Genomic DNA, 11,065 nt, shown 5'->3' on the forward strand with positions numbered 1-11,065 from the left:
TAAAAACGTGAAAATAAAATACGCGCCCGTCCTCCAAATACAGTCAAATAATACAATAAAAAATAAAAATACACGATACAGAATCGAGCAATAACTTCAAATAAATTGATTCAATTATGCAAACACTGATCAGAGGAAGAACAGGGCAACACTTTATAAGAAATAGAAAAATTGATAGATTTTTTGTTGACACGATTGTGATGGGGTGCAATATTAGCGGGAATACAAAATGTTACATAAAAATTTTGTTGCAACTATATCAAGAAATATTATTGCATTGCCAAAAACACAAATACGACTAAATTTAAAAATACAAGGTTTGAAAAAACTTAATATAGCATACGAGTGAGCTTCTAGCAATGTCACACGAAACAATAATGCAAAAATAATGTGTAATTGTGTCACACTCCACACATCTAAAAAAATTAGCATATCAGTGATCTAAACATTCCCTGTTGCACCCAAACGACTGCAATTCATATGAACAAACTCACACACATAATTGTTAGGGCTGTCCAAAATCGAATAATTTTTTGATTCGAATCGAATATTTTCGCCGAATCGAACCGAATAATCGAACATTATTGCGCAATCCTAAATCTGTCTCTATTATACAATAAACGCCTGCCCTTCGATGTTGTGGTGATGTATGTGCAGTTACATCTTACTTACTGCAATACAATATTTTGCAATACAATGTTTTCAGATTTATGAAAGGAGATCACACGCTTGTATGAACTGGTCAAAAAAATTTGAGAACTCCAAAATTTGGGTCTCGAAAATTGTTGAGTGTTAAGGGTAAAAATGGCAATCTCAATTCTAATGGATTCAGTTTCAATAGGACATGAAACTGAATCCATTGGAATTGCGTGTGATCTGAACATATGCAGATTGCCAAGTTATTGTATCACTGTCAAGAGTAGTGTGATACATTTTATTTGCAACGTAAGCAGTGACATCAGTATGCCTATTTTTTTCCAATTTCAAGCCAGCAAAGAATCGGATTTGGAGGAAATTGGATATTGAAGTTTGAGCAGATAATACATGGATACTTGGCAAGGCTTTTGAAGAATTTTCGACACTTACGACTAAAATCAGACTGGCCTCAGATCTGAATTTTTTGATTCGAATATATCTTAAATAAATGAAGACATTTACTTCGGTTACAATTACATAATGAAGTTAACAAATTGAATGGAACGTAAAAAATACAAATGTTTGTGGCGATTGTATAAAGAATGCGCCCACCGAGCCGAGGTTATTGACAGCGGTGCATTTTTTTGTATGCGTGTGTGCAGTTATATCTGCATACTCATTCGATTATGTGTATGGCCTTATTGCCGATCAGTCGATCGCGAACCATTTTTAAAACTTTAGTCGATCGCGGTCGAAAGAAGGTTGGCCACCCCTGATATATCAAAGAGAAAAATTATTTATGACTGCCATACTGAAAAACCGGGACATTTAGGTCTACCATCGGAACGGCGGAAAAACTTGCTAACCTACATATTCTAGATACCGTAATATACTTAATAATTGTTTGTTCGCCAACCACCACGATCAAAACACGCTGGTCACGTAGTAAGATAAATTCATCCTCGCTGTAAATCAAGCTCAGGTAAAGATTTAAACAACTCACCGCTAAGGATGTTTCACGCTAAGACGGTTGCTTGCAAGAGAATCTTCAATAGTGGCAGAAGTTTCGTGGTTTTTGTTTATTCATTTATGTTATCGTAGTGCTATTTTTCGTTAATTTAAGTAGACACACAGCATCCTGTTTTTGAAGCAGCGGATGTCTGGTCGGAGCTGAATTAATAATGCTAATTACATACGTCAACTTATGGGCTCATTGTATTTTTTTTTATTTAATATCATCCCGAAATAGTTTCTGATCATGTATGCATTGCATCAATTTGCATGGACACATTATCATTCTGGTGTAAGTCGCTGATCGACTATTACGGTAAATTATTTCAGACGCTACATAACAGTGGTGGATGTTTGAAAATGATAGTGAATCGACAATATCTTCACATTGCTATATCTTACGATTCGTGCGGAGGAGCACGTTGCACGCGACCTTATTTTAAATAAACAACCGCATCCGGCGACAATTCAGCGCTGTGGAGTCAAAGAAGTTTTACATTCGAACTCCAATCCACGGTTGACATAATTGTGACCCCGAAAAAACAACAACTTTGAAATCAATAACTTTGGAGAGCAAACAAAGCCTTATTTTATAACTTTCCATAGCTCAATTATGCTCTGTTTCTGTCGGGGATTTGACATGGACTATTCTACCTTTCAAAATCAGATTCAGGATAATTCAAAATTTCGACTCCAGCATGTTTGAAATAAGGCCCATTTATCAATAGGAACATGCCAAATTCGTGACTCCATAGCCCATATACCTGTAATCACAACGATAATATTCCGCAACAGCCTTTACCCCTTATACACCAATACCTTGCTCCAAAGAGCAGTCAATGTACTAAAACATATATTCATTTCAAATAAAACTCAACACAATCAAAGATTGAAAACAGTTCCTATATTTAAATATACAATGAGGGGTTAGGTTACAAATATAACAATTTCTTGGGGTACCCATAAAACGGCACTCCTGAAGTATGCCCATCAAGATGTCGCACAACCTGAACCCTAACTTGGTACACAACCACAGTTCAGGTTGTGCGCCATCTTGGTGCGCATACTTCAGGAGGCCCCATAAAACATTGATGTTTAAACAGTACCAAAATACTTGACAATTTTATAAAAAACAATAACGCCAGCTGTAAACAGCCTGAAAAATAGCTTGTACTGGTTATCATCCATGTGTTTTGTGACACATCTCAGAGGTAACAAATATTGCAACAGATTCATATGAAGGAAGTCGGTTGAAGCATAAATACACAAACATAAGACTGAAATACGCTCAGAAAATTAGGTGTCTGTACGGATAAGTTGAATCCCAAGTCTAACGAATAATAAGTGCAATCACTGAGTTTTCCACAGTTACCTCAAAAATTGAAGAAAATTGGTGTGGAAATTTTCTCATGTTAGACTAGGGCTGAATTTTGACAAACTTTATTCACATAGTAAGGTATATTTTCTTGAGTCGTGGAAGTGATTTCTGTCAGCGTTAGCCATGATGCAATTCCGTCATTGAATCTCTTACTTGCATAAAAGATTTGTATGCAAAATATACATCTTACAGCAGTCACTAAATATATTGACAGTGGAGGCAGTTATAAATGGTAGTCTGACATGGCTGAACAAATCAATAGACTCAAATATATATTAAAAGTACTATTAAATAATATCAAGGTGAATGAGATAAACAAATATGGTCAAAATTCTTCCTGGTCATCGGAATCCCATTCACAACTTCTTTCATCATCATTGTTTCCAAAATCAACCTTCAGTAAAAAATAACAGGTTTGCACGTTTAAAAGTACTCAATGTAAAATGTCCCCTGCAAAAGCAGAGTCAAAACTTTTTAGCGATTGTAGCAACAGCATTGTATTACCATAACAATCAATGCCATGTTATATAGGAGTGTGAGTATTTGCAATTCAGTAAAAAATTGACACAAAAAGACTGCAACGCTCAAACATATGGACACAAGCATCAAGTCTCAAAGAAAATTTGAATAAAAGCAAAAGCCTTCTAGTGTCTTCTAAAAATTTGAAATCAATTTGTCCAATAGTTAAAGAAAAAAGTGAAATTGAGCGTCCTAAAATATACTTACCGCATTACCGGTAATTGTGATTGTACTTGTGTAATATTTAAATATTGTAATTGTAAGGAACAGAAAATCAAACGCAAAAGACATACGATACCAATTTAAAAGGATTGAAACAAAAAAAGTTCACATACACGTTCAGTCATTTCAAATTGAATTATGATTAAACTATTTTCAAATAAACTATTATGACTCTGAGGCCTTTAAATATGGTATTTTGTAGACATGGATGTCATAAGTTTGCAGTCATCCCAACATATTTTGCAAATATTAAAATTACGTTGTTTAAAACTGCTGATTTCATTATTGGAATACAATGTGGTAGAAACAAAAACCTATGCATGAGATTAATAAAAACCACATACTTCGATGTCATACTGAAATCCTGGATCTTCAGGTTTTATTCTATGGCTTTCAAAACTTTCATTCATGATTAATTTGGCTCGTTCAATCTGGAAGTGAAAGGATTAGAAACACAAGATCAATATGATTTTAGGAGATCAGTCCATTTATATAGTCTCGCAAGATAGTGGTAAAGTTGATAGCAGGGATGGCCAAAACCGAATAGTTCACTATTTCGAATACATTCGAAATTATTTTTTTTCGAATATGAAATTTTGAATACTTAGAAAATAAAATCCATTAATTGAAGCTAACTAAATGTATGTAGGAATTTCCATACAATAAGCAATGGAATAACTGCTATCTACAAGTTACAACCTAGCTATATTACCAGGCATTTCATATTTGCAGATTATTGCAGTATATATATATTTTATATACCATGAGTCATGTTAACAGAATTAAATTAATACGGCAATAGTGGTATCGATGATGGATTTGAATATTTGCGCAACACAAAATCATCCTAGAAAAACGCCCATATATTTAAATACCAACCATTATCCAAATTATTTGCCAAAAAGCGGGATAAAGTATGAGCTATTTTTTCGACTTGTGACAATTTTTTCGTGAGTACAAAAATACGATTCAAAAATTAATTATATTCCGGAACTTTACCACACATTTTAAGTCCTAAGATCGCCCTTGTATGTTTGAGTAATAATACTTTTATTATTTTAGAAATATGAAAATAGGAATCAAATACTATTTATAATCGGGTAGTTTGCCACACAATTTATGTACACAGATTGACGTGATATTGTGCCGAATATAATTAGTTTTTGATTCTCATGTTCGTACTCGCGAAAAATTGTCACAAGTTGGAAAAAGAATTTATATTTCATCTCGCTCTTGAGAACTAATTTGGATAATGGTTGCCATTGGTTTGTATTTAAAAGTATGCACTTTTTACTAGGATGATTTTGTGCTGCGCAAAATATTCGAATCCATGACCGATACCACTATTTAAAATGCCTTACCGTGTTAATTTAATTCTATTATCATAACTCAAATGTTGGTAAATCGGGCAGTTTACCACACATTTTAGGGTCACAGATCGCCGTTGCATTTTAGAATTATAATAGTTTAAATATTTTGTAAATACGAATCCGAAATTATAATTGGGCAGTTTACCACGTATTTCATGTCCACAAATACCTGTGGTATTTGGTATTAATACTTCCATTATTTTATCAATATAAAAATAGGAATAAATATTTAATAAAATCGGTCAGTTTACCACACATTTTATGTCCACAGATTGTCGATACCAGTACCAGTCATGGATTGCATTATTTTGCACAACAAAAAATTATCCTGGTAAAGAATCGATACTTTTAACTATCGTTATCAGAATTATTTGCCAGAAATTATTTTCTAATAAATCGACTTGTTTTTCCAACTTGTGACAATTTATTGGATATCGTAACAATGACTGCTATAAAAACCGTATTTCCCGGCTAATAAGTCTACATGGCAAATAGGACGATGTCTATTTTTAGCACTCCAAAAAGGGGTTTTTCCATAGGCCTCCAATAAGACGGGTAGAAAAAATTGTGTCCCTGTTGTCACGGGTTATTTCACAGCTGTGTTTTCCTGTCGTGTTCTGCTGAATCGGCGAAACGAAAGGGTTACAAATCACTTTATCTCGGTGACCTAGAAAAGCGACTTATTAGCCGGGGAAATACAGTAATTGTCAATTTTTCGACGTTATGGAAATGAATTTGTGAATTAGAAGCCTCGTAGACGAATGTCGGCAATGTCCACCCACGCAAACGTGCAAATGTGTCGCAACACTATGCGACGTACGGTCGCACAGAATATAAACAATCAAAGTGCCGATTCATCGTCATTACAATACGTGAAACAGCGTAAAAATCCGTTTGAAGATTCCCATAAAACGAAACACCACGTTTACGACGAAAAGTGGCTACTATTCGGAATTATTCGAAAATCAGCCGAAAATGTATTCGAATACTTTGATATTCGAATATTCGATTCGTTTTGGACAACCCTGGTTGATAGCAAAAGAACTGTTTGCAATTCCACTTAAATACACTTTGGCTTTTGAACTACTGATAGGGCCTATTGTCCGAAATATACCATTTTACTCATTTGCATTATTAAAATTATATTCAATTACGGTATTATTTATTTTCAACAGAATTGCTTAAACATTTCTTGTGAAAATAAAAATACTGTTGTTGTAATGGTGTACAGTGATACCTCGTTAGTCTAACTTAATTAGTTCAGGATTGGTGTTCGACTACCTATTTGTTTGAGTACCGAAACTTTTTTGCCATAAAAAACGATGGTAATTATTTTAATTCGTTCTTGCATATTGGAAAATATTGACAGAAAGTGTACCCAAACGACAAAAAGTTCTGTGGACTCTATGGAATTCGTTTTTTTGTGTACGATGAGGTCATCAAAATGTATACACCTTGCAGCGGTTCCGCTTTCTAGTTAGTCATGAAGATTGCCATACCCGAGGTCTACTGTGACTTGTAATAGTTCGTTTTGGCTTTTGTGTCCCTATTTGAGCATAGCTTTGTTGAATGGTCAAGGCAGCCAATATCGAGTCGATCAACTACCAAGGTATCACTGTATATTAAATGGTATAAGAAGTTAGAACCTCCCGTGTCCCAAGCAAATTCAAGTCTTTCTCCGGATCAACGGAAAGTTTTGTCTTTGCTTCTTGAAGAGATTGCTCGAGTGTATTTCCTTTCATATGGCCTTGAATAGTTATAAGGAGTCTTTCTAGTTGGGCTTGTGATACAGTGTTTAGTAACGTTCTGTGTCTCTGAGTAGATTTCAAGTCTTCGGCAATCCTTGCAACATCTAAATAGTTGAACAACAAAGATTAAAAATGGCAGAAGTGGCGGATAGAAAGTGAAGAAATATAATATTTAGATTAAATAAGATTACACCAACCTAATATAAAGTTAACTTAGTTTAAAAAACTATTACCTTGTAATTATGCCAGATGAGAATACCTCAATACAGTAATAATAAAAATGGTCATAATGGAAGAATTCAGAAAATGTTAATACAGTAATATCGGTATTTATCTGAAACAGATATGCCTAGGACTCCTTATTTCAGTATTTACAAACTATGGTATGCCATTTTCCCACAGGCTTTTGTTTGTAGGCCTAGTCAAAGTGAATTTAACATTACACCTAATTCCAATCAAAGACCAGAAGACAGAAAGATGTGGACTTTAAATACCGTAGGTTTGCTGCAGTGATGAATAGAAGCTGTCATATATATGTATTGGCTCGTAAAAGAAAGTTGTCACAAAGATCATACCGGTACTGCAGTAATGTCATACCGGAAAACTGTGCAGTACCGTACCGGTACCGTAGCTACCCAAGCTAGTCTCATTCACATCTTACTTGTGCTTTCTTTCAATTTTTTTATCGGTATGGATCTACACCTTTGTTTTTTCGTTGAGTTGTCAACATATGTCACGAGCAATGTTGCAGGTTTAAACTTTACGCCACAGCACTTGACGGTGTACATTATTTTGAATCATCGATGTTGTTACCCAGGTAAGGAACGCAATGTAGTCTACTGGCAACGTCAACGAACAAACTGGATCTGGAGTTGATTTTCAATACTCACTTTATCGTAATTAATCAACGACAAATAATACTTTGACTGTATGCTAATATTTTGAATAAATCAATTTTTTATGCTAGATATTACCGTATTCCAATACTGCTAATCAAGCCTGGCAGCCTGGGGACCGGTGCCTGGGGACCGGTGCCTGGGGAGCTGGCTCGAAATCATCATGGCTCCAGCTCCGGAGTCGCAGTATATTCAAACTTTGGCTCCGGAGCTCATTTTTTTTATCCCGGAGCTGGGCTCCAGCTCCGGCTCCATATCTATATCAGTGGTACAGCCCAATAACGCATTTTATTGATTATTTTCTTGAGTGTTGCATGTTATTTAGGCTGTAAACACCTTTAGGTCGGTGTCATGATGATTCCCTTATTGTTCTTGCAAGTAACTTGTGAATCCACTTAACTTGTAACGTAACTTGTGAGTTGGAAGTTATTATATACCGCATTTCCGGCGACGTTAAGACGAGACACGTTTTTAAGCTTACAAAAATGGGTTTTTGCATATAGCTCCCCAATAAGACGGGCAGGAATATCGGCTTCTGAAGTAGTCGCGGCGTTTGCGCATTCGTTAATATAGCTCATATTGAGCTTTTGTGTCGCATAATACAGTATTCAATTCATGACAACTGTCTTTCTATTTCAATTTCATTGTGTCAAACATAACTCGCGATTGCACCGACTTTCAACCAAATAAAGTATTAATCATTGGCGACCAGTGAATACACAATCCAAATTTTCTTGATTGAAAAGCTAAATCTAAAATCTAAATAAAACAGTGCAATCTAGGGATATAATAATGTAAGATAAACTGCTCGGTTATATTTTGTTTATTATATTCGCTCTTACGAATTCGTTATCCCGTTATAAAAATTACAAGATCTGCCATAAATCATGTAAAGTACAATTTAATCAAGGACAGTAAAAATACATATTAAGTATATATTTATATATCAGAAATACATCTTTATCGACTTGAAATCTCACGAACTTTAACGGATATGATATGATTTTGCTGTTGCATAAAACATTTAATTTATGACCGATAGGGGCATATTTAAAATGTTTTTTTTTTCAATTAAATTGTGATCAATTTAATCTACGATTGCGACAATATAAATAAAATACCATCACTAAGCCAAAATACCACAGCAATCCGTGGACATGAAAATGTGTCGTACAATGTCCGATTATATCTTGTTTTGAATCATATTTTGCGAAATCGACAAATCTGAGCCGTTTCTGTTACACTTAGCTGCTCTACTGCAATGCTGGCTCATTATTTTGAGAATATCACCATAAGAAAAATCTTTAAGTCTGCGATAAAATCCAACAAAGTAAAATTTATTTGAAAAAAAATGAATATACCTTACAATAATTATCTTATATATATCTTTATAAGTCTGGTAAAACTCCGTCAGGTCCCCTCGGTATTTGTAAAACATAATTTTGCGATTTGTAATGTCTAAAAAAAGCGCCTTTAATCAGTCGCGGGCCATCCTAAAACAAAACTTATGGTTTAGCCGTTTTATTGTATAGATATTTTATAATGTCGCTTTTTGATCAAGAAATGTGGGCTGCTTATCCACTACTCTATTTTTCTTACCATTTCGTCGCCGATGATTTCTCACAGGTATGGTGCGCGACACAAAAACAGGAAATTTGTGATTTAGGCAGGATAAACACTGAAATAAATATGTTCACTGCCTAATGGCTATGGTGAGAAAAACAATCGGCAATTTTCACAAAATGCAACACATGTGTGATAGTTTCGGCAATAGCCCTTCACTTGTGATGCACTAATGCAGCAATATGATAATATAAATTTTCCACATTGGAGCGTTATTATAAAATACTCAAATGAAACGGAAAACATTATAAACTTTGATCTAGTAGACCCGCAGATTGAAAACGCCAAAATATCATAACTATGTGTGCCTATGACACATATTAATTACTGGTTGGCTTTGGAAATCATACAGTCACTGGAATAAATCTAAACGCAATCAATCATGTTCGCGATGTAGGTACCTTTTTATTCATTCTAAAAATACCGACGGAAAGTGATGAGACTTTCCTCCATAACATGATATGAAATGGATTGGATATTTTATTACACAAACAAATCATGATATGTTGCACGCAATTTAAAATTGATGCATGGACGACAGCATATCATAAAAAGAAACACCTCCGATGTTTGCTATACTCTCCGAACATCGTAGATGTAATTATACTTCCAGATACTGATGTTTACTGTGCCCCATATGTATATACGTGTTAAACTAGGCTCATATGAAACTATTGGATATACGCGCCAATATACGAATTCTCATCTTAGTTGTCTCGCAGATTTATCATAATTTCATAAACATTTGTTCGCAATTAGAGCTGGGCATTTTCAAATACCTAGTGATTTCAGAATTGAATCGAATATTTTTCGAATGAAATCTCGAATACTTGAAAGATTGGTAATTGAATTCGACTTTTTTTTTATTTTATTACTGAAAACATACACTCCTTCACTCAGAGAGTTGGCAGAATAAGAAACCTGTTTCATCAATAAATAACTCGCATGTCAGTTTGTATTGTGAAAAATATGCCTCATGAAAAAATGACTCACCTAGCTCTTTAGTGAACACAAAAAAAAGATGGCGGCGATGCAAATTCAATTTTCGTCATGACCGATTCCACAATTACAATTACTTCGTCTATACCCAATAGTTTAGCATGTTCCCCTTCATGCAATCATTGAAACATCTACTTGCAGATTTATTTTTCGTTTTTCAGGTTGCTTCCCAATGATCAAATAAATAAAAATTAAACAAAGACTCTTCCATATTATTCTCGAAGTGATCCTGTGAAATAACAATTCTAAATCTTATATTCTTGTCTCAGGCCAATGTCTAGGAATGGAAAAACCCTTACCCACACCCTTGGTGACCATTATATATATATATTTCCATAATAACCTATTGTCCTATCTTAATTTATTATTACTAACTTATACTGTTACCGGTAACTTTAAATACTTATTACATTTATGTACTATAATTTGGCAATAATTGGGTCTAATTCGGCCATTCGGGGAATTAAGTGGTCTAGTGAGCTCGTCATGCACCGAATTCTGGCAACTTTGGTTGGGCCATTAGACATTTGACTCCAACTATAATCAGCAAGGAAATATATTTTTTATAATTGTTTTTCCTTACTGTTCACTCATGTTTAGAAAATCGATCAATTTGACCGTGGCAACCCTTATAAATAAAATTATTAATTTGGTGGGGCAAGT

At 34.5% G+C, this 11,065-nt stretch overlaps 2 protein-coding genes across 3 annotated transcripts in view; one reads left to right on the forward strand and one right to left on the reverse strand.

Annotated features, from left to right (window-relative positions):
• The window catches only part of LOC120342475 (ketimine reductase mu-crystallin-like), a 111,508-nt gene that overhangs the window by 30,447 nt on the left and 69,996 nt on the right, over positions 1–11,065 (forward strand). The window lies entirely within an intron of this gene.
• On the reverse strand, positions 2,484–7,910 carry LOC120342929 (centrosomal protein of 19 kDa-like). 2 transcript variants are annotated; one of them, XM_039411981.2, is made up of 4 exons: positions 7,587–7,910; positions 6,783–6,988; positions 4,111–4,197; positions 2,484–3,419 (listed from the first exon to the last, which is right to left on the reverse strand). In XM_039411981.2, the coding sequence occupies exons 1-4, from the start codon at positions 7,612–7,614 to the stop codon at positions 3,351–3,353; spliced, it is 390 nt and encodes a 129-aa protein (XP_039267915.2). In that variant the 5' UTR covers positions 7,615–7,910; the 3' UTR covers positions 2,484–3,350. The 2 variants fall into 2 exon arrangements, with proteins under 2 accessions (XP_039267915.2, XP_039267913.1); XM_039411979.2 differs by having other exon boundaries at positions 7,546–7,910.

The sequence above is a fragment of the Styela clava genome, chromosome 3 (assembly GCF_964204865.1).
Source record: "Styela clava chromosome 3, kaStyClav1.hap1.2, whole genome shotgun sequence".
Classification (NCBI taxonomy): domain Eukaryota; kingdom Metazoa; phylum Chordata; class Ascidiacea; order Stolidobranchia; family Styelidae; genus Styela; species Styela clava.